Raw genomic sequence first — 20,410 nt, 5'->3', positions numbered from 1 at the left:
TCTAAAAATCCTAAAAAAGGTTCTAAAAATCCTAAAATAGGTTCTAAAAATCCTAAAATAGGCTCTAAAAATAATAAAATAGGTTCCAAAAATCCTAAAATAGGTTCCAAAAATCCTAAAATAGGTTCTAAAAACCTTAAATTAGGTAACAGTGACGTCAGACATTTTTTTGTTTTGTTTAAAGCTTTGATAAACATCATATACTTGGAGGGAGGGAAATCTGAGGAAACATGTTTCAAACACGCCAGTCATTGAATTATTTCGCCACCAAACCTAGTAAATACCTCTGTGAGATATACAAATCCTGTAAAACCTAAAACAAAGGTTAAATTTAGGCACATAAACCTAAAATAGGTTCTAACAAGCAAAATAGGTTATTTCAGCCACTATAAAACTTTGTGAGTTGTTTCGTTTTTTAATGAAACGCTGATATAACTTGTTGTTTCTTATTTACCTGCAAAGGAAAAAAAATAGGTTAAAAACCTAAAATCCGAGGTCTATATTATCACAAATCTGAATCATGAAAATTATACAGATTTTCAAGAGAGGTCACTTCCATCGCCGTGTTCCCCCGTCCTTCGATCCGCTCTCTGTACAGTTAACGGAAAGTTAATAGTTGACAAATTGTTCATCACCAGTTTCATTATTTTTTATTATTCCAAATCCTGTGTTTCTTTTAAGGAATGAAAATCTTTTGATGCAAAGCAGGTGTAGCCTTATGCTGAGTGAGGCTTTTATTTCAAATTATGATCGTCACATTGTGGAAAACAGAATGTATAAAAAAGGTGGTGGACAATTCGCCTACTATTTCTTTAGCCTTTGCGTGTACACTGCGAACAGCATTGCGAGCGAAGCTATCAACAACATTTTTAGGGTATTTATTTCGAAACTGGAAATAATACTAACACTAGTGAATATTGGCACGCGGGGCAGAAAAACTACGTAAAAATACTACACGTTATCCGTAGACTATTTGTTTGGTAGTCGGTGCTATATTTTACTTCATGCTTTTTCATGTATCCGGTGTTTGTTTTGGGAGTGAAGGAAGAAAGCATGGGATTTTTTAAACATTTTGTATTTGGCATCGGATCGAACGCTGAGGTCGGATCTTTACATATCTGATGAAAATCAGCCGAAATAGACAAACTTGATAAGGCATATTTTACCTATTTCGTGTTTTTACAACATATTTCTTCAATTTTCTCGTAATAAGACATATTTTTGAATTTTGCATATAATCGGTTATTTTATTCTTCGTTCCTTAAGCGCAATGGATAGCTTATGTTCTCGATGGCAGAATAAGGATTTTACGGGCGAAGAAATTAAAAGCAGATGCAGTGTTTTCTTACCAACTAATATAGAACAATACCAGTCTCTTTTTTAAAATCCTGCCGAAAATGGACATTTCCACTTTGACATGAAAAACGTTTTAAATCCATTCATTTTACAGATAATGACACGAACATGAGATGTGCAAAATATCTCGGCGATATTTGTTTTGGTTCTCGAGAAACACGCTTTCAAACACCGCTGAAATTCACCTACTACGTCACGCATTTGAAAACGTCCTCTCCACAGACAGGAGGTCCTCTGACGTCATCCCTTAGAAATGCGTGCAGGCGGGGCTTCTGCTCGTCCCATCAACTTAGCATGAGCCGCGGAAGCGACAGGATATTCATTTGTTACTGTGTAAAACAAGTATCTTACAACTTCCAGTGCAAAAATCTGTGCTCCATTTCTTGGAGATGAATATAGCAGTATTTGCTATAATTCAGCCACTCGGTAAAGGGTTTTCCCATTAGGGTGACAAAGCAAACCTTGTAACAATCAATGGCTGAGCACGTGAACAGCCTTGTTCATTGCGAATACATAGGTTAGTTCTGACTGGCAAGAACTTAATGTTATAGGAATGCCTTTTCTGGAATTACAATTATTATCGTCATAATATTTTCTTCACAAATTTTAAGATAATACTTTTAGAACACACTGGTTTACACGCCAATTTCTGCAAGAGAAGAGGTGATACGGTATAAAAAGGTACGGTGAGTTTTTAAATTTCCTGCAGTAAATGACAGTTTTCTTCAGCTAATATATATATATATTGCAAATTTTTGTATTTAGCCTACTTTTACGTCGCTTTTCCGTTCACTTTGTTTAACCGCAACGATGAGAACGCATGGTTAATTTATTTATTATGTATCATCTCTAACATCACATTTCTTCCCACTTTTGGCTAATCGCTACAATAAAGATGAATAACTACAAGCAGTATTCGAAGTCGGAGTGCAGGAGTACACCCCCCACACACACTACCACCAACTGCACAATCTAAGTATCACCCAACCTGCCATGATAAGAGACGAACTTTTTCTTCTGTCCCATCTCATTTCGAAAACATTCACTTGTCCCATCTCCTTTTACGAGACGAGACGGAACATGCCTCGTCTCGTGAGCAACACTAACATTAACAATAGAAGCATCCCCCTAGCTGTCCCCAAAGTCTCGAGCAAACATCCTCCCATGTAACAATTTCCAGTTCAATGAAATCTCACTCACAAGGAAACAGTCATGCCCAGGTCGAGAGTCAAACCTGGAACATGCGACTTCCTCAGATAAATCATGAATTTTGTGTATAATAATTACAACGCCAGTTCATTCCTGGTAATTCTGAATCTGCAGTTTGGTTTGCATATATAAGCAGGATAATATTTAGTTTTTGAGGGCTGTACCGTCGAAACGAGGAGTCAAAAAAAATAATAAAAAAAAATATTAGGAAAGGTTTTTTTGTATTTATAATGATAAGCCCTTGCATACGTTGTTAATTCTATATTTTTCTAGACTTGAGACGATAACGAGAATTGCTCTCCCAAACCGAGACGGATGTTTATAAATTGAGACGAGACTGCCAATGAGACATTTACAAATAAACACGATACAGACATTTACAACCCTCAACGAGAACGAGACCAAGGCTGCCTTGTCTCGTCTCGATAGGATCCTTAGTGGTGAAGTTGTGAACCAACCAATTAATACGTTTGGGGTAACGAGATGAGGCAGCTTTTTTCACAGTACAAAATTCAAAATAATTATATCGTACCATTTCAGTATGGGATATTGTTATTCACATGGGCGTATATATAGTTCACGGGGGGGGGGGGGGGATGGATCAACTTTTGGTATGATTAGGGTTGCTTTATTTCGTAAGTGAAAATCCAGGACACTGCTGACCGGAAGCTTGTTGGGGAGCATGGGGGGAGTGTTGAACCCGACAAAGTTGTGTGTTCGTAGTCACGAATGCTACTTAGTATTATACTTTTCTGTTCATCTCGTGTCACTACGTTTTTAATTGAATTGAATTGAATTTAAAATTTTTGGGTGCGTCAGCGCTAAGGCTATTTTGCACCCGTCACATTATACGGGGTCCAGTCCCTGGTCGTTAAACATAACAACTCTAACGTTGCAGAACTAAAATCATAAAAATATTAAAATGTTCTGACTTTCGTTAAAAGCTGAGGCTGTAAAGGAGCACTCAGCACAAATAAGGACAAAACACAGGACAACACAAACAAAATTATACTGGCCATGGGGTCAGTCGCCAGAGCCTCGTTTGTCTTCAGTCCAGGGTGTACTAACGTGGAAGTGAGGTTGACATTTGGGTGTACTACGTGGAAGGTCACCCCTTACACCCCCACTACGTTTTTAAGAACCAAATTTCTTTAATATGATTCGAGGGGGGGAATTTGACAGTCTCAATGCAGTTTCTTATCGCAGAAATTCCGAAACTATCAGGAAATTGCAGATATTGGTCTGCAGTCCCATCTGGTGTGTGGAATTACGAAATTTCCTTCCCATCCGTATCCCGTCCTATATGTCTCTAATTTAAGAGAATGAAATAAGTCCGAAGGAATTTTTCATGAACAAGTGGATAGAACAAGGAAACTGGTAATTTTAGTGAACCAAAAAAAGAGGGGGGTTGGACCCGTTGAATCCCCCTTAAATACGCCCATGGTTATACACATTATTTCCTTGTAATAATTATACATAAACTAAGTATAGATATGTACTGTGCAACTAATATAATCTTCTCAGTGTATTTTCTCTTATCTGCACAAAAATATTTTATCATAATTTGCGCGACAGAAATGGAACACAAACTGAAATTGCTTTATGGAAAAGAAAGTTAAATAGGCTTTATAAATAAAGTGAAGAATGTGAAAATTCCTATTTTCACTACATAGGTTACGGTAAATAATGATAAATATAAGTTTAAAAAATATTTTTGACTGTCTGGTCAGCAACCAATTTTATAAGCAATATTTTTCGCATGGCCTGAGAACACACACGCAACTGAACCCTTCCATTTACCTTGCACGTGAGCCGCACGGATATTTCATAGAAGAATGATCATTACAAAGCATAGCTTTCCTTTCTCCTATCGCTCCTTCTTCCAGTATTTAAATCGGTACAGATTTGTAAAACGGCTGCACGTGTTCGCTCACCGTGAGCTACCCATCCAGAACCGGACGCTCGAAGCAGACGACAAACGATCTCTCCCTAAGGAGTGACGCAGTAACATGGCGGCGGCGTGTTTTCAGCGCAACGCTAGCCTCGCAACTTTGGAAGTCTCGTTTCTGCCTTAAACTGGACGCAGAGAAACGCGAGAACTTGCAGGGGTCATTTTTCCAGAGTGTAGTTTTTAAAATTGTTGTAAAAAAATTGAGTGGAAATGTCCATTGACAGCTGTGCGAGCACGAGTTTGAGCATTTTCCCATTACACGCGTCGGTTAAAGGGATTCTGACTTCATTTAATACCCCACCCTTACCCTAGTCGATACTCTCTACAAGATAGATACCGACTTTTATGAGAAATTCCAAAGTACTGTTGTTCATATTTTTGGTCTTTACTGGAAATATTACTGCATTTTATGACATTTTAATTTTTATGACATTTTAAATTTTTATGGCATATTTTTAATGTTTATGACATTTACATACATATTTTATAATAAAGGGTGTCCACAAATTATCTTTACTACTTCAAATCTAAATAACTAAATAATGGAACAAGGTATCTCAGTTCTGTTTCTTTCATTTAAAAGAGAAACTCTCAAAGTTTTTTTTACCACCTCAATGCATCTCTATGTGTGCCCCCCTTGTTGCCCGTAGGATATCAAAAAGGAGCCAATGAATTGATTGTGCATAATACCACAGCACACATGAACCTTTGGGCTTTCGCGGTCGATTTCTTGAACCTCGTGAGGCTTTTCAGACCTCCCCCTCCCAAATCGACAGTTATGCCTATTCAATAATTTATGAGAGAAGGAAACACACTGTGCCTTCTCCTGTTGAGTAGTCATTTTGCAGAAATGTGACCTCACATCTTTCCCACTTACTCAATGTACCTGAAGAAACAGTAAACAAAACTTTGAGAGTTTCTCTTTTACATGAAGGCAACAGAACTGAGATACCTCGTTCCATTATTTAGTTATTTAGATTTGAATTTGTAAATATAATTTGTTGACATCCTGTATTATAGGACATGAAGTCCCGGGCCCTAGTTAAAACACCCGCCGCCACCCCTTTTAGCGAATCATAAATAAGGTAAAGTGCTCCCCTGTGCTATGCACCACGCCATGAAGGTGTATAGGGGGTGTGGGGATAGGGCCCAACACTTCCTTGATCTCGGTCGAAGGTGGGGCTGGTGTGATCAGCACCACGCCCCTGGCCGCCTTTACCTCCCAGAGTTTCCTCCAGGTACCAACTTTATACGATGCTGGGTGGGCGCCGGAGCCGCTTTAACAGGTGAAAAAAATCCCACCGGGGATCGAACCCGGGTCTCTCGCATGGTAGTCAGACACCCTAACGACTGAGCTACCGCGGTTACAAATATAATTTATTGACATTGGACCAAATTCACCCTTAAACCTCATTCCACAAACATTTTATCATCTTTTCGTATGTTAACCTTCAACTCTACTGTGACAGTTTTGAAAATGTAGCGTGTAATACATATGGAAACTGTAGGACATGTAGAGTATTTTATACGCTCTAAAACTTTTATTTGAAACTTTTGACTAAATCTATCTCTTGAAGAACTCCAAAACAAAAAAAAATCTCCTAGATTTTCTTTCATAAAATTTGAAAAGTTTAAATATTAAGTATGTAATTTATATTGACGATGATTGGCCAATTCAAGAAATTATATTTGATGTATTGACCAATTCCTATAAATGTTTTAAATTTGTTTAATGACCAACTAGGGATTTCATTTTCATATGTTTACCTTAAAAACTACGAATGACACAGTAAAGAATTAGGTCTTAATAAAACTCCAATTCATTTTTCTAAAAAATTCTAAATATTGGAAGATTTTATTGCCATTAGTGAATAAAGGCTCTAAGCCTTGTAAGTACATTGAAACAAACCCCATTCACTGCCGCCTGTTAAGTACATCTTCACAGAAAAAAAAACAACAAGTTCAACAGTTTGTTACTATAAGGAATCACTGCACCACGTAGTAACAATTGAATCAATCAGTACACCATCACTTCGCACAGTACAGTGGTGTAGAGTCTGCTCCAGCGGTTCGGAACGCCACTGGCCTTTACGTACACATATCGTCCACTAAGCTTGGAGGAACATTCAAAATGCAGTCGAGACTGAAATAAGGCGTTGTTCATGCGAGTTACGTAACTGCACATTGTATCGTTTTTAAGTTGGTGAGCTTCTTGTCTTGGCTTGTTCGTCACGTACACTGTCAGTCTATCAAGGTTGAAAATGTAGTCTCTGTACGTGAGCACTTTCTCTGGAAGAAATCGTGAAAATGTGTTAGCAATATTTTGGGATAAAATGTTCACAGTAAATTTTTGTTCTGGTTATGTGTTATGTACAGTCTCGAAGAGACAACCAAAAAAGCCAAAAATGTGTGAACTGACACAAACTTGTTGACTCCAATAACATATTACAGTGCAGAAAGTATTAAAAACTGCATCAAAACACACACACGGAAATGCATCTGTTCTGTGTAATGCATTAAAAATGTATCAACTAAGATCAGACACGACACAATCAAATAAATCAAAATTACAGGTTTAACTGTGTTTAAATGCATCAACTTTGATTTGATGCATTTCGAGTTCTGTGTGTATACATATTATCAAGAAGTATATACTTAACAATAGTTTCCATTCTTATTAAAAATGGATTTCACATACAATAGAATCTTGATTTGACGGAATAACAGACTATATAACAAGATATTAAACTTATATTTGAATTTATAGTAAGACAGCAGCATCATATAAGTAAATGGGTTATATTATATGTAGAATGAGCATATACGTGGGCATGTACTAAATTGGGACAGCCAAATATAGAAATCACTAACAAATACAATATTAATTAAAATACAATTAGGTGTAAGATCAGTATGTACGGACATCACTATTACTACATTCAGTACATGTATACTTTCTGTAATTGGAAAAAAATATTTCCTGTTGGAGGTGATAATAAAAAAAGGGCATTAAAACTTACAGGAAGGCAGGACAAAGCATCTTAAGAATAGCGAAGAATGCAAACAAGAAAAAGGAAAACAGAGAAGAGGAAGGGATTATCTACGAAGTGAAGTGTAAAGAAAGTCAGTGTGTGTACATAGGAGAAACTAAAAAGAGGCTGAAAGACAGGTTGAAAAAACACAGGGATGATGTACGACTTAAGAGAGAGAGAAATGCGATATTTAAACACAAGAGAGAAACAGGACATGACAGAGTGGGATGAGGTAAGCAGATAGGAAGGGAGAAGAGAGTACTAGTGAGAAAATGGAAGGAGGCCAAGGAAATAGAGAAGAAAGGGGAAGAAGACACCATGAACTGGATGGGGGACTAAAGATAAGGAGTCAAACCAACAACATTCCAGATGAAAGGAAATGTTTATCTAAATCGCCTTTCAGGTAAAACAACAGTTGACAGGAGAAGGCCACCTGCTGGAACACCTGGAAAGCAATGTTCCAGATAAACAACTTTGTATTAATCTTGTGTCTGGAGGGAGTGTGATTCTTGTGTGTGTGTGTATATATATATACATCTTCCTGTTTGGTACCTTATTTAATTTGTATTTGGTACAGAGTCTGAAGAAGACCTTGCTAGGAGGTTGAAACGTAACGTTTAGTTTATGTTTTAAAATAAAATTAAATTCTGTCTTGGTCAGCATATTGAGTTTGAAATATTTCATGTATGCCGTTTCGTTGCTAAGCAACAAATTGTTGAAGACAAGTGAATGTACGTAGCAAGACATTTTGAGTAGTTCAAATCATGTTAAGAAGAACATAAGTAATTCTTTAGAGTTAAATAATAGAGAACTGTGAAGTCTATATATACTATTGTCATTTATGAAAATTGCTGTGAAGTGGAGGAATTTTTAACTGAGCATAATGTAAAATGCCCAAGCCTCTGCTACGATCCTAGCAAGCATCAGGGGAAGACTGAATGCTCTGAAAAGAAGGTAATTGAGAAAATCATAAATTAATTACACAGTTAAAAGTTATCTTAATATTTTCCTCAGGCATCTTTAGAACTACAACAATAACTACTACTACTACTAATACTACTGATGATGATAATAGTAATAATAACAACGTGCATTTAGGTACTACAAAAAGAGAGCGAAAAGAAAATTAATTCACACACAGGTAAGTATCATCGGTAATGAACAAAATTAAGGCGTGCAAAAAATATAGAAATACAATTTTAATCTTAATAATTACTACTACATGCATTTGTTACCAACAAAGTGACCTTTGTCTATTTCTATTTTTCAACAACTTTCAAACGATTGTTAAAATGGCAATTACAAAATATTTTATTGTTTAGTCGGCTCTCCCTAGAACCTCACCACACTCCGAAAAAAATCTGCATACGATAATGTTGGTAACTGCAATGTTGCAGTCGCCGGACTCACAGGCAGTATAATCCTCTGTCCGGCTTGTGTTGCGTTGTGTGCGTGTTTGTGATAGTCCTTCATCCATTTCATATTATCACCAACGACGTATTTAGCCCCCCCCGAAAGACTTACCAAGTACTAAAATAAAATAATGAAAATGTACTTTTCAGCATAATACTGTACTTGATTGTACTTCGATGGTTATTTATTTCGTATGAACTTGGAATGCAAGGATTATTATTACTATGGGCATACTATGATGATTTACACTTAAAATTTTTCAGGTCCCATTGTCCACCACTCGACAAGTGGGGACTGGCATATGAAGCTACGAGTCTAGTCTACCGATTGCAGGCAGCAGTGCCCAAAAAGGATTCCCGTTGTTCACACAGCAGCACGTTCCGTACATCATTGTCAGCGGACTATTGGACAACATGGAAAGCGACTATAATGGCCAGCGTTGGACAAGTTGGTTTCTATGGAGAGAGGGTGTGACCACAGCAGAGATTTCCAGACGATTGGTGGTAGTGCGTGGTGAACATGCGCCTTTACAATTGGGTGGAAGGCTGGAAAACAGGACGAACGTCAACAGAAAAAGGGACAAGTTCTGGAAGGAAAGTGACTGTGACAACACCAACAAACATTACACGGGTTGCGCAAGTCATTCTTGAGAACAGGTACATCACGTTTTATGAAATGGAGGTGACCACGGGCCTGTCCAGAAACACCCTGCAGCGAATCGTGACTTGCTCAACCTGTGTAATGTTTGTTGGTGTTGTCACAGTCACTTTCCTTCCAGAACTTGTCCCTTTTTCTGTTGACGTTCGTCCTGTTTTCCAGCCTTCCACCCAATTGTAAAGGCGCATGTTCACCACGCACTACCACCAATCGTCTGGAAATCTCTGCTGTGGTCACACCCTCTCTCCATAGAAACCAACTTGTCCAACGCTGGCCATTATAGTCGCTTTCCATGTTGTCCAATAGTCCGCTGACAATGATGTACGGAACGTGCTGCTGTGTGAACACTGGGAATCCTTTTAGGACACTGCTGTCTGCAATCGGTAGACTAGACTCGTAGCTTCATATGCCAGTCCTCGCTTCTCGAATGGTCAACCGTGGAACATGAAAAAATATAAAGTGTAAATCATTATAGTATGCCCCTCATATATTTATTTATTATTATTATTTGGACTACACTGCTTTGAAGGACTGTACGAAAGAAAATTTATGCAGACTACTACTTATGATAACATACATAACTTTATTTTTCGTCAACTGGATCTAACACACTTTTTTTTTATTCGATAAATATTCAATTCTTTATCTATGTATTTGACATTAATTCACTTAGTTTTTTTATACAAAATTTAGCGATCTTAAATACACGCAAGCTAGATAATAAGTATATGATGTTATATCTACATTCTTATAAAATCTTTTTACGTATTCATGTAATAATAAAAATGCAGTATTAATAAATTTACACATTTTTAATAATATATAATACGAAATTATAACCTAATTATTTTAATTTAAACATTTATATTATTATTATTATTATTATTATTATGATTATTGAGACGCTTGGATCGGACCCCCCCCCCCCCGAGATACATTTCTATTTTTTAGATACGTCCCCGATTATCACCATTCATTCCCATCGCCGCGATTAGCCAAAGTAACAAAGACAACATTAAATAAAGTAAATCAACCAATCATTTATTTATTACCCTTTCTAAAAAATATGCAACATTATCACAATTGCAGCCTGATATAACTAGGGATCTTGATTTTTTAGTAAAAGCGAAAACACCGAAAAATGTTAGAACAGAAACAAACACGCGTGTCGTATTTTGTAACTTAATTGTTGTTCAATTCTCCGTATTACCACGGTCTCATATTGTGAAAAGAATGATACACGATTTTTCACCTTGCATCGGAAAGTTTTCCATCACCGAGCAAATTGGCGCGGTTCTGGCGGAGATCGAGTACGCACTTACCGTCACATGGGAGACGTACCATCGGTATTTGTCGCAGTTATTCAAAAACCTTGTCTAATGTATGAAACTGTCACGAATAGACATAGGCTATGTAACCTACAGATTAAAATACTAGTATAAAAGCATAATTAAGTTATAAGTTCATGATTATTTGTCAGAAAAACTGTGCTAAAATTTAAAAAAATAGAATTTTGGAGAAATAACACAGAAAAGTAAAAAAAAAAAAAAAAAAAACAGAAAAATTCGGATTCCTGGTTATAACTCATCTCCTACCAACGATTGCATATTTTTTGAAGTCCACAATAAAGATAGTAACGATTTTTGGTATTTAAAGAGAATAAATGCTTTATAATTTCTGCAGATGATACCAAGAAAAGGATAGGAGGGAAGTTTTTCTTTTGATAAGTTACCTGTACCTTGGCCTCTGCCCTGCCAAGTGACAAGCATGACCCCCGACACTTCTTCCTTCCAGCCGAGGTCCACCATCCAGATAGGAATGTCCACGTAGTAGTTGTCCAAGATGGCGCAGTTAGTCAGAGCATTGTCAGTGTTGCCATCCACTGCCAGCTCCGAATGCCCAAATTGCCAGTCTTTCCAATGATGGCGCTTGTCGTTCACCCACGTGCTCTTTCGAAAGGCAAGGTTTTCAACTGAAAAAAGTCGAATAGAACACGGCTTAAGTATAGTGCAGCATTCACCAAAAGTTTCCGATAAAAATATTTTATACTAGGCAACCCAACTTACACAAGGCATTGATGGGTTGCCTATAGAGTTAGGTGTAATTTCAGTGTTGCCAGGTGTACAATGGATATGTATGAAATAAAATAGAATAATTGCAAGACATTATATTAAGTTTAAAATACGAACAGTTTAAAATTATACCGCAGATTACAAAATACTTTGTAAGGAGTAATGGAGGTTATATTCATTAAAATATATATAGCCTAATACTAATTTCATACTTTCTCATTGGTGTAAACTATAATTTCTTCTTGTAATTTATATACTTTTTTTCACCGAGAACGTTGCAGGTAGTGGATCAAGCTTAAATGTTGTAAGGAGAAACAAAGATGTAGGGAGGGGGGGGTTGTTCAGCCTCGGGCCTCCTCCACAGGCACTGGTGTACTCAAAGGGAACTGATGGGGCTACAGCTCCCTCAGAATTTTTTTTAGAAAATGAAGATTTACAAATGAAATCAGTACAGAAGTCGGGAAAAGCCAAAACACTTCCCCCTCAAAATGCTCGCCGATTACCATTTTGCTTTTGATAAACTTTCAAGACAAATTTAAAAATGGTAATTACGAAATATATTATTGTGTATCCTGCCTCCCTATACTCTATCCCGGGAATCTCTGGAGCAAGTAAACGGAAATAAGTCCCTGCGCAAGTAGTGACTCGAGAAGGCTCGACCAATGAACGAGTGAGTGCATGAAGAGCAAAATGCGGCTGCAGCTACCAGTTGTATGACCAGGGCGTACTGCTTCGCTCTGCCCACTCGCTTTCTCCCCTCTCTACCTTTATGCGCGGCTTTACTCCACACGTTCCCGGGACAGAGTATAGAATGCAACTATGTCATATCGAGCTTTTCAATCCCAGCCCTCCCTACCAGAAAAAAAATCCTGCGTGTACTAGTGTCCACAGCTAAGGATAAAAGGGTGGAATGTGACCAAAAATACGATAAATTTTAATTAGTGTAACTACAAGTTTACTTTCTATGGGGGTGTCAATTTGACCGATTTTTATGTACAAATTATTTACATACACGTGAAACGCTAAATTCCAATGTCCAATGAGAATTTCCAAGGGGCTTGGTTGCAAGTAAAGGGGAGGTATTGATCACTTGACTCCCCCCGCCGCCATTTACATCCACTGAAGCAACTAACCATCTCAATAAATTTGACGTAACAGTAATAACAAGGAACATGATAAATTTGCATTAAAAACAGCAAAAAAAATAATTCAAATATGTAGTTCATAAAATTGATATGGTTTTGTAAGATTTGAAAATACCACCTCTTTCTCATTTTTTAAGGAAATCTCGCCTGGACACCCGGCGTCGCAGCGCAACGTGCTAACCACTCCGCCACGGATGTAAGCACCAGGAATCCCGATTTCGAATCCCGGCTTAGGCATGGGTGTTCTTTGTGGGTGTCCCTTCATCAATTTCATCATATCATCTCTCATCATCGTTGTCACGAATAGCCAAGAGTAGAAAATAAAGCGAGGCTAAATAACAAAATTCAAAGATCCCCACTCGACACCCATGCCCGCCCACCCTCACTCACTACCATTGACCAGATACATGGAATCTATACCTTGTCCCAGCTAATTGTGGAGGAGGGCCGCGCATAGCGGCAGAGGAAGAGAGGGAAATCGAGTGGTGAAAGCGCAGCGTTGCCAACCGTACGGTCCAGACCTTAGTCCGTACGCTAAATGCACGGCTTGTCAAAATTTGCTCCTGGCTGTTTTATCCCTAATATTTCCCTAAGAAATTCTTAAACCAATCGTACGGACCTGGAGACAAAAATACGGTCAGTTTGCCATGTGTGTTCGGTATTATTCTTTTCAAAAGTTTGCAACACTTACAGAGCGAAGGAGGAAATCGGGTAACTCCCGTCGCCCATTACACAATCCCGTTTCTCTCACTGTTCATTGGTGGAGCCGTCTCGCGTCACTACTTGCGCAGAGACTTGTTCTCATTCGCCTGGTCTACAGTTAGCTGGTACAGGATATAACTTTCGTGTGGGATAGGCAGAATCAAAAGTTTTTCCATCCCATAAAAATAGCGTCCGTAGCTATTTTCCTAAATAACTGCTAAACTTGAGAGTTCATAAAAATTACTCACTACCTACTTTGTTATTCATATGTTACCATTAACTCTATCTTACCCATGCAGGCCCACCCTTTTTTATCACTAAAATTCAAGAAACTATTTTGTTATTCAATCACTGCTTCCTTTGTTGTTTATTAATTATACTAATTACAAAATGCCAACAGTTATAAAAAATATTATTGGATGAATGTCGCACACAAATTTTATCATTCACTAAAACTCTCAAAAATCATATAAATTTTTCATTCTTTTGTTTATATATATGCAGGTATGTATCAATTATAATAATTACAAAATTTACCATAATTACCAACCAATTGTACACTGTCATTGGGATGGGTGTTTGATTAACATGCATTCAAAGGGTGTGGCTGATATGTCTACCAAGTGAATTTTGCCCCCTATGTACGTTATATATATTATTTTATGAACAAAAGTAATACAGAAATATTGGGAACACCTTAGCGAACAATGTATTTCTTCCCATTTTTTAGAAAAGAAATACCTTTGAAAAATCTAAAACTCGTGGTGGGCCTAACAGCCCCTCCTCGGGTAAGCTAGGGTTAACTTATATATTTGAATAAACCTGCCAATTTTGGAAGAGCAAGTTCCCCCCTGCCCTCAACAAGTTACGCCTACGAGAAGATACTTATCTAACGTCCTGATTCCCTTCTCTGAGCATAAGGTCACTCCAGTCTTCGTTCTTGTTCCCAAGAGAAGCGCCAGAACAAACATGTCGAAGGAGGCCCCCATCGTCTGCTGTAAAACCAAAATTAAGAGCCCTAACGGCTGAACTCCCCCGGAGAATGGCCGCATTTAACTTTCCCTCAAGACGCTTCACTTACCGCACTGAGAAAGCTCGTTAACTCTGAGGAAGCCTGGCCCGCATTCCCCTCTATGAGGGCAGCCGATAATCCCTGCTCTCATGGCCACGCTGTGGTACCACGTGTTGGGGTGCAGACGCACGAACCTCGATGCGAATGGGTGGTTCAAGTAGTGCCTGCGCTCCGTGTTCTTGTCCATGTTACCCCCGAACATCTGCAAAAGAGGAATATATTACACTCATTGATTTGGATTATTTTACCTCGACTTTCTGACAAGTTTGATTACACTCTGTCCCAGTTATAGGCCACGTGTTTATTTCGTTAAAGTCCAAGAACTAACGAAAGCCTCCGCCACAAACGTAGGTGGGGATAAATAGCGGGAGAGTTGTTTTCGTCCAATCACACTCAACCTTCAGCCAATGGGCGCAGCTGTCATTCTGCTCGTCTACTCCACGTGGAGTCTCAGTCACATGACTAACGCTGTTGCCGTACTTTGCAACTTCAATGTGGATACCGTGGGAAGGTGCTTGTGCGCGGAGGGACAAGGTGACGTAGAGTAGATGTGTGGCAAAACTGTGCGTTGAATGTGATTGTTGCAGCTGGTGGCCGCGCTCCGTCGACTTCAAAGCCAGCCGGTCGTTAACGTAGCTAGCGCGTCGACTATACCTCTGGAGCAAGCGAACGAAATCAAGTCTCTGCGCAAGTAGTGACGCGAGACTGCTCTACCAATCAACACGTGAGAGGAGCGGGATTGCGTGCAGGGGATGAAAGAGACTGCAGTTACCAGGATCCCAGAAGTGTGCACTGCTTCGCTCTGTCCACTCGATTTCCCCCCTTCTCTGCCGCTATGCGAGGCCTTGCTCCAGAGATAGTTGGGACAGGGTATAGTCGCGAGGTTGAAATAATATATTACACTCTGTTTCGGGAATCTGTGGAGCAAGGCCTCCAGTAACGGAAGAGAAGTGGATAAAGTGAGTGGGCGGAGCAAAGCAGTGCGCCCTGCTGCAAACGGCTGGTGTCTGCACTCACTTCCTCCCTTGCACGTTCACTGGTCGAGCTCTCTCGAGCAGGGTTGTTAAAGGTCCAGGAACCTAAAAATTCTAATTCCGCTGCAGGACCGGAACCTTTTTCTCGCACAATTTAAATTCGGTCCAAGTTGCGCATTGTTTCATTGAAAAAAGATACCTGGACCGTATTTTAATTGTTCCTGAAAAAAGTTCCTGGACGGTATTTAAATTGATTCGGGAAAAAGGTTCCCGGACCGAATTTAAATTCTTCCGGGAAAAAATGTTCCTGGACCGAATTTAAATTCATTCTGGGAAAAAGGTATCTGGACCGAATTTAAATTCATCCGGATAAAAGGTTCCTTACAGATAAAAAAAAGGTTCTACGGTCCAGAATCCATTTACACTTGCTGAATTTCTCTCCTGGACCGGAATTGAATTTATTTCAAATTCCTGGACCTTCAACAACCCTGCTCTCGAGTCACCGCGTGGCTCCAGAGATTCCCATGGACAGCGTGTAGTGTCGCCACTAGTGAAGAATAAAATTATATAAATATTAAATCAGGGCGATAATTAAAAGGGGGGGCTAGGAATTTACCCCCACCACAAGAAAGATAAATTATCATCCATTCCAGAAAGGATAGGTGCATTTAAACCACATACAACCAGTAGTTCACACCACAATTACGAAACTGATATTATCTACCAAGATTATGATCAAGAACTATACACGGTGTCATTAAAATGGCGCCCGCGGACACAGAAACCTATTTGGGACATCTTAAACATTGTCTTAGTATCTTTTTGTCGTTGGTGTGTCGTTTGGGCGCTACGAACGTTCCAAAAAGCTAGTTTGGCCGCCTGCATGCTTGCAACCCAACAACATTTGATCGTATCTGTGACGTTCCTTCCTGCCGTGAACCGTCGTTGTCAGTGTTGCAAGGGAAACATACTGTATTTGAGTCATTCCATGCCAAATCAACACAGATATGTGCAATTTCCAACCTGACCATCTCCGATTTTCATGAAATTTGGGGAGTTGAAACTATGCATGGAACTTAGTAACTATGAAAATTTTTAGTTTCGTGTCTCTTGTAATTGTTAAATTATTCAAGGTCAAAGTTAGCAGAAATTGCCCGTTTTGAGCCCGCTTAGCTATAATAAATGTGCTGTAACTCCGCCACTATTTCGCCTAGGAAGCTCAAATAAAGCTTATTGTACAGGGAATTGAACAAGCTTTCCAGTGATATATAAGAAGCGCACCTTTCGATAAAAATATAATTTTGTCACGTGACCTTGACTTTTGACCTTGAATATCTCAAAACATGTCATAACCAAAAATCGTGAAAAAAAATATATTTGGTCCCTCATGCTATACTATAAAACATATCAAAAATCATTCTGGGACTGCAACGGAATCAGAAGATACAAAATAATATATGTAACTATGTGACTGATAAAAGCCTCATTACATGAACTATGACAAGTCAAAAGTCCCATAACATCCTCTACAAAATGTAAGGAAGTTATCCTGGTCATGAAAGAAATAGGTTAGGCACAGGGAGATCCCTAGCTGTGTGTGTCAAACGCAGGTCCGGCACATTGTTGACCACCATATTGAATTCAACGCAAAAATTTCAAAGGAAAGGGTGTGAAGTGATATACAAATCAGGCTAGAACTTCACGAGAAATGAAACTGCGAAGGTTTTTCCAAAGTATCTTTAACCAGCAAATAAGTTATTACTGCATGCTTGTAACCATTTTCTCCTTTTCGAGATGTTAAAAACAAAGTATTAAGAATGCTCCTAACGTGTTAGGAACTCGTCGAGATCAAGCTGAAATCTTGGGAGAGAAAGAAGTATACGCACCGTTGCGTATGATTTTAATCAGCAACATTTACCAAATACTTGAATACTGGAGAATATTGGGAAAAGTATCTCAAACAATTACGTGACACTTCCTTTGGAATAAAATATTCTTCAGTGACGAGGCTAATTTTTACGTTCACGGTAAAGTTAATAAAAATTATATGCAATACGTGTTATTTGATAATCTACAGTAGACAGATTCCAGCCGAATGGTTGGTGCTGGTAAGCTAATGATGTGGTATAGTGTATGGAGAACGGAAATGGTTGGTCCATATTCAACAACGGAACCTTAAATGGTGAGGGCTTCTTGGATTTGTTAAGTGAACAGGTTTTTCATCCTTGCTTACGGGATATGGCACTTTTCCAGAGTTTTGAAACAGGACAGTGTGTGACCACACTATGTGAACATTTTGGCAAATTCTTCATGGTAAATTTCTAGGTAGATTGATGGGCAGACGGGGATCTATTAAAAGGCCTACACATTCCCCAGATCTAACATCTTAGGAGGACTTTTACCTTCGGAAACATTTGAAGAGAATGGTGCGTGCACTAAAAGTCCATGATATTGACCATCTGAGAAAAGGCATAGTTGCTGCTTGTGACGATGTTGCACCTGATACATTGCCAAATGTTCTATGTGAATGTGAGAGATGTCAACGAGTGTGCTCACAGGAATATTGACAACACTATAATGTGCATATATCGTAAGTGAAAGATATGCGTATAACGTTTTGCTGCCTAAAAATAAGTTGGAAAAACCTTCGCTGCTTCATTTCTCGTGAAATTCTATCCTGATTTGATATATCACATCACCCCCTTTTATTTGAAATTTTTGCATTGAATTCAATTTGGTGGTCAACAATATGCCGGACCTGAGCTTGACACACACAGCTAGAGATTCCTGTGCCTAACCTATTTCTTTCATGACCAGGATAACTCCTTTAAATTTTGTAGGAGGTGTTAAAGGACTTTTGACTCGTCCTAGTTCGTGTAATGAGGCTTTTATCAGTCACATAGTTACATATATTATTTTGTATCTTCTCATCCCATTGAAGTCCCAGAATGATTTTTTGGTATGTTTTATAGTATGGCATGAGGGACCAAATATATTTTTTTTCACGATTTTTGGTTATGACATGTTTTGAGATATTCAAGGTCAAAAGTCAAGGTCACGTGACAAAATTATATTTTTATCGAAAGGTGCGCTTCTTATATATCACTGGACAGCTTGTTCAATTCCCTGTACAATAAGCTTTATTTGAGCTTCCTAGGCAAAATAGTGGCGGAGTTACAGCACATTTAGTATAACTAAGCGGGCTCAAAAAGTGCAATTTCTGCTAACTTTGACCTTGAATAATTTAACAATTACAAGACGCACGAAACTAAAAATTTTCATAGTTACTAAGTTCCATGCATAGTTTCAACTCCCCAAATTTCATGAAAATCGGACATGGTCAGGTTGGGGGCTGTGTTGATTTCGCATGGAATGACTCATTTTGCAAAAAATGACACTCTCAACCACAGTTTGTGTTGTAGAACGTGGCCAATAAACCAACGAAACGAAAAACGGTGGGGAAAAAAGACGCGCGAACAAAAAAAGTATCCAAAAGGAAGTGGTGGAAACTGAGACGGAATGGAAAGAGACGAAACCTTATTTCAAGTGTGTCCAGGTTCAAGTCCCTTCCGAAATGAGACCTAGAGCTATCTGTTCCGGAATTGTACAGTGACCGGCAATTAAAGTGGGACACCTATATCCTGAAATACTCGCTTCCCTGCTAGGCGTTAAGTGTGTTGCCTAACTTTAAGGCGGTGGTAGAAGCTGCAATTGAAAATTTCCTATTGAAATCCTCCTATTACTAGACCTCGGATTTTAGATTTTAACCTATTTTTTCCTTTACAAGGTATGTAAGAAATAATAAGTTATGTCAGCGTTTCGTTAAAAAACACAACGACTGATGAAGTTTTATAGAGCCTAAATAAAACCTATTTTGCTTGTTAGAACCTATTTTAGGTTTATGTGCCTAAATCAAACATCTTCTTAGGTTTTTATATATTTTTTAAGGTTTTACAGGATTTTTATGTCACACAGAGGCATTTGCTTTGTTTGATCAAGAAAATATTCAATGACGAACGTGTTTGAAACTTCTCCCCTGTCGATTTCCCTTCTCTCCATGTTGATTTTTGAAAACTTTAAACAAAGCAAAGTGTCTGGTGCCCCGTGATGTGCCGTAGACTATAAATTTACGTCTACATGCGTTGTCTACACGTAATCTACGCGTAGATTACATTGGGTTGTACTTTTCATAGACTACGTAGACAATCTAAAGTGCATTAAAATTAATTTTCAAGGCTTTCATGAAAGGAAAGTTGACATTTTCAACTGTATTGGTTCCTAACGAAATGAAAAGAATTCTATTTACAACAAAATTTATCTTCTCTTCTATTATCAACTATGGAAGAAGATAAATAGTATGCAAAATACAACAACAGATGGCAGTGGTGAGGCAAAATTAGTCTTTTCCCCATAAAACACTAAAATATTTCCTATATTAGGTTTCTTCCTAGGTGAGAAATTGTTCGAATTTAGAAGAAAGAGTATGAAAAGTTCTCCTCACACATCAGCAACTGATACACATTATAATTTTCTTTTAATTCCACGGCGCCCTTTGCTAAGTTATCACCTTTAGCCATGTTGTTTACATAGATTACGTAATCTACGTGTATAAAATAGTCTATGTGTAGAATGTAGTCTATGGTTGTTTACGCATAGACGCACATCACTGCTGGTGCCACTGTTACCTGTACAATACAAAGTGGTCTGATCTGTGTGGTCTTGCTGATTTTCGCGTCACTTTGGTGCTTTGTGGCATTCACGCCTTGCAAACTAACATTTCAGCATTGAAGTTTGCACCACTGACCATGCTTTTGTTGAAAGATTATG

At 38.4% G+C, this 20,410-nt stretch overlaps 1 protein-coding gene across 3 annotated transcripts in view; it reads right to left on the bottom strand.

The window, feature by feature from the left end:
* Positions 1–6,339: 6,339 nt before the first annotated feature.
* The window catches only part of LOC145990145 (lactadherin-like), a 299,516-nt gene continuing 285,445 nt past the window's right edge, over positions 6,340–20,410 (bottom strand). For 2 of the 3 annotated variants that reach the window (XM_083125810.1, XM_083125811.1), the window contains exons 9-11: positions 14,619–14,811; positions 11,351–11,590; positions 6,340–6,805 (exon numbers count right to left, since the gene is read on the bottom strand). In XM_083125810.1, coding sequence (XP_082981936.1) covers positions 6,534–6,805; positions 11,351–11,590; positions 14,619–14,811 — 705 coding nt within the window. In that variant the 3' untranslated portion in view covers positions 6,340–6,533. The remainder of the gene's footprint in view (positions 6,806–11,350; positions 11,591–14,618; positions 14,812–20,410) is intronic. The other variant, XM_083125812.1, reaches the window with a different exon arrangement.

The sequence above is a fragment of the Lepisma saccharinum genome, chromosome 7 (genome assembly GCF_977018435.1).
Source record: "Lepisma saccharinum chromosome 7, izLepSacc3.1, whole genome shotgun sequence".
Classification (NCBI taxonomy): domain Eukaryota; kingdom Metazoa; phylum Arthropoda; class Insecta; order Zygentoma; family Lepismatidae; genus Lepisma; species Lepisma saccharinum.
Note: the sequence above shows the minus strand (reverse complement) of the source record. Positions and strands in the feature narration are given on the sequence as shown.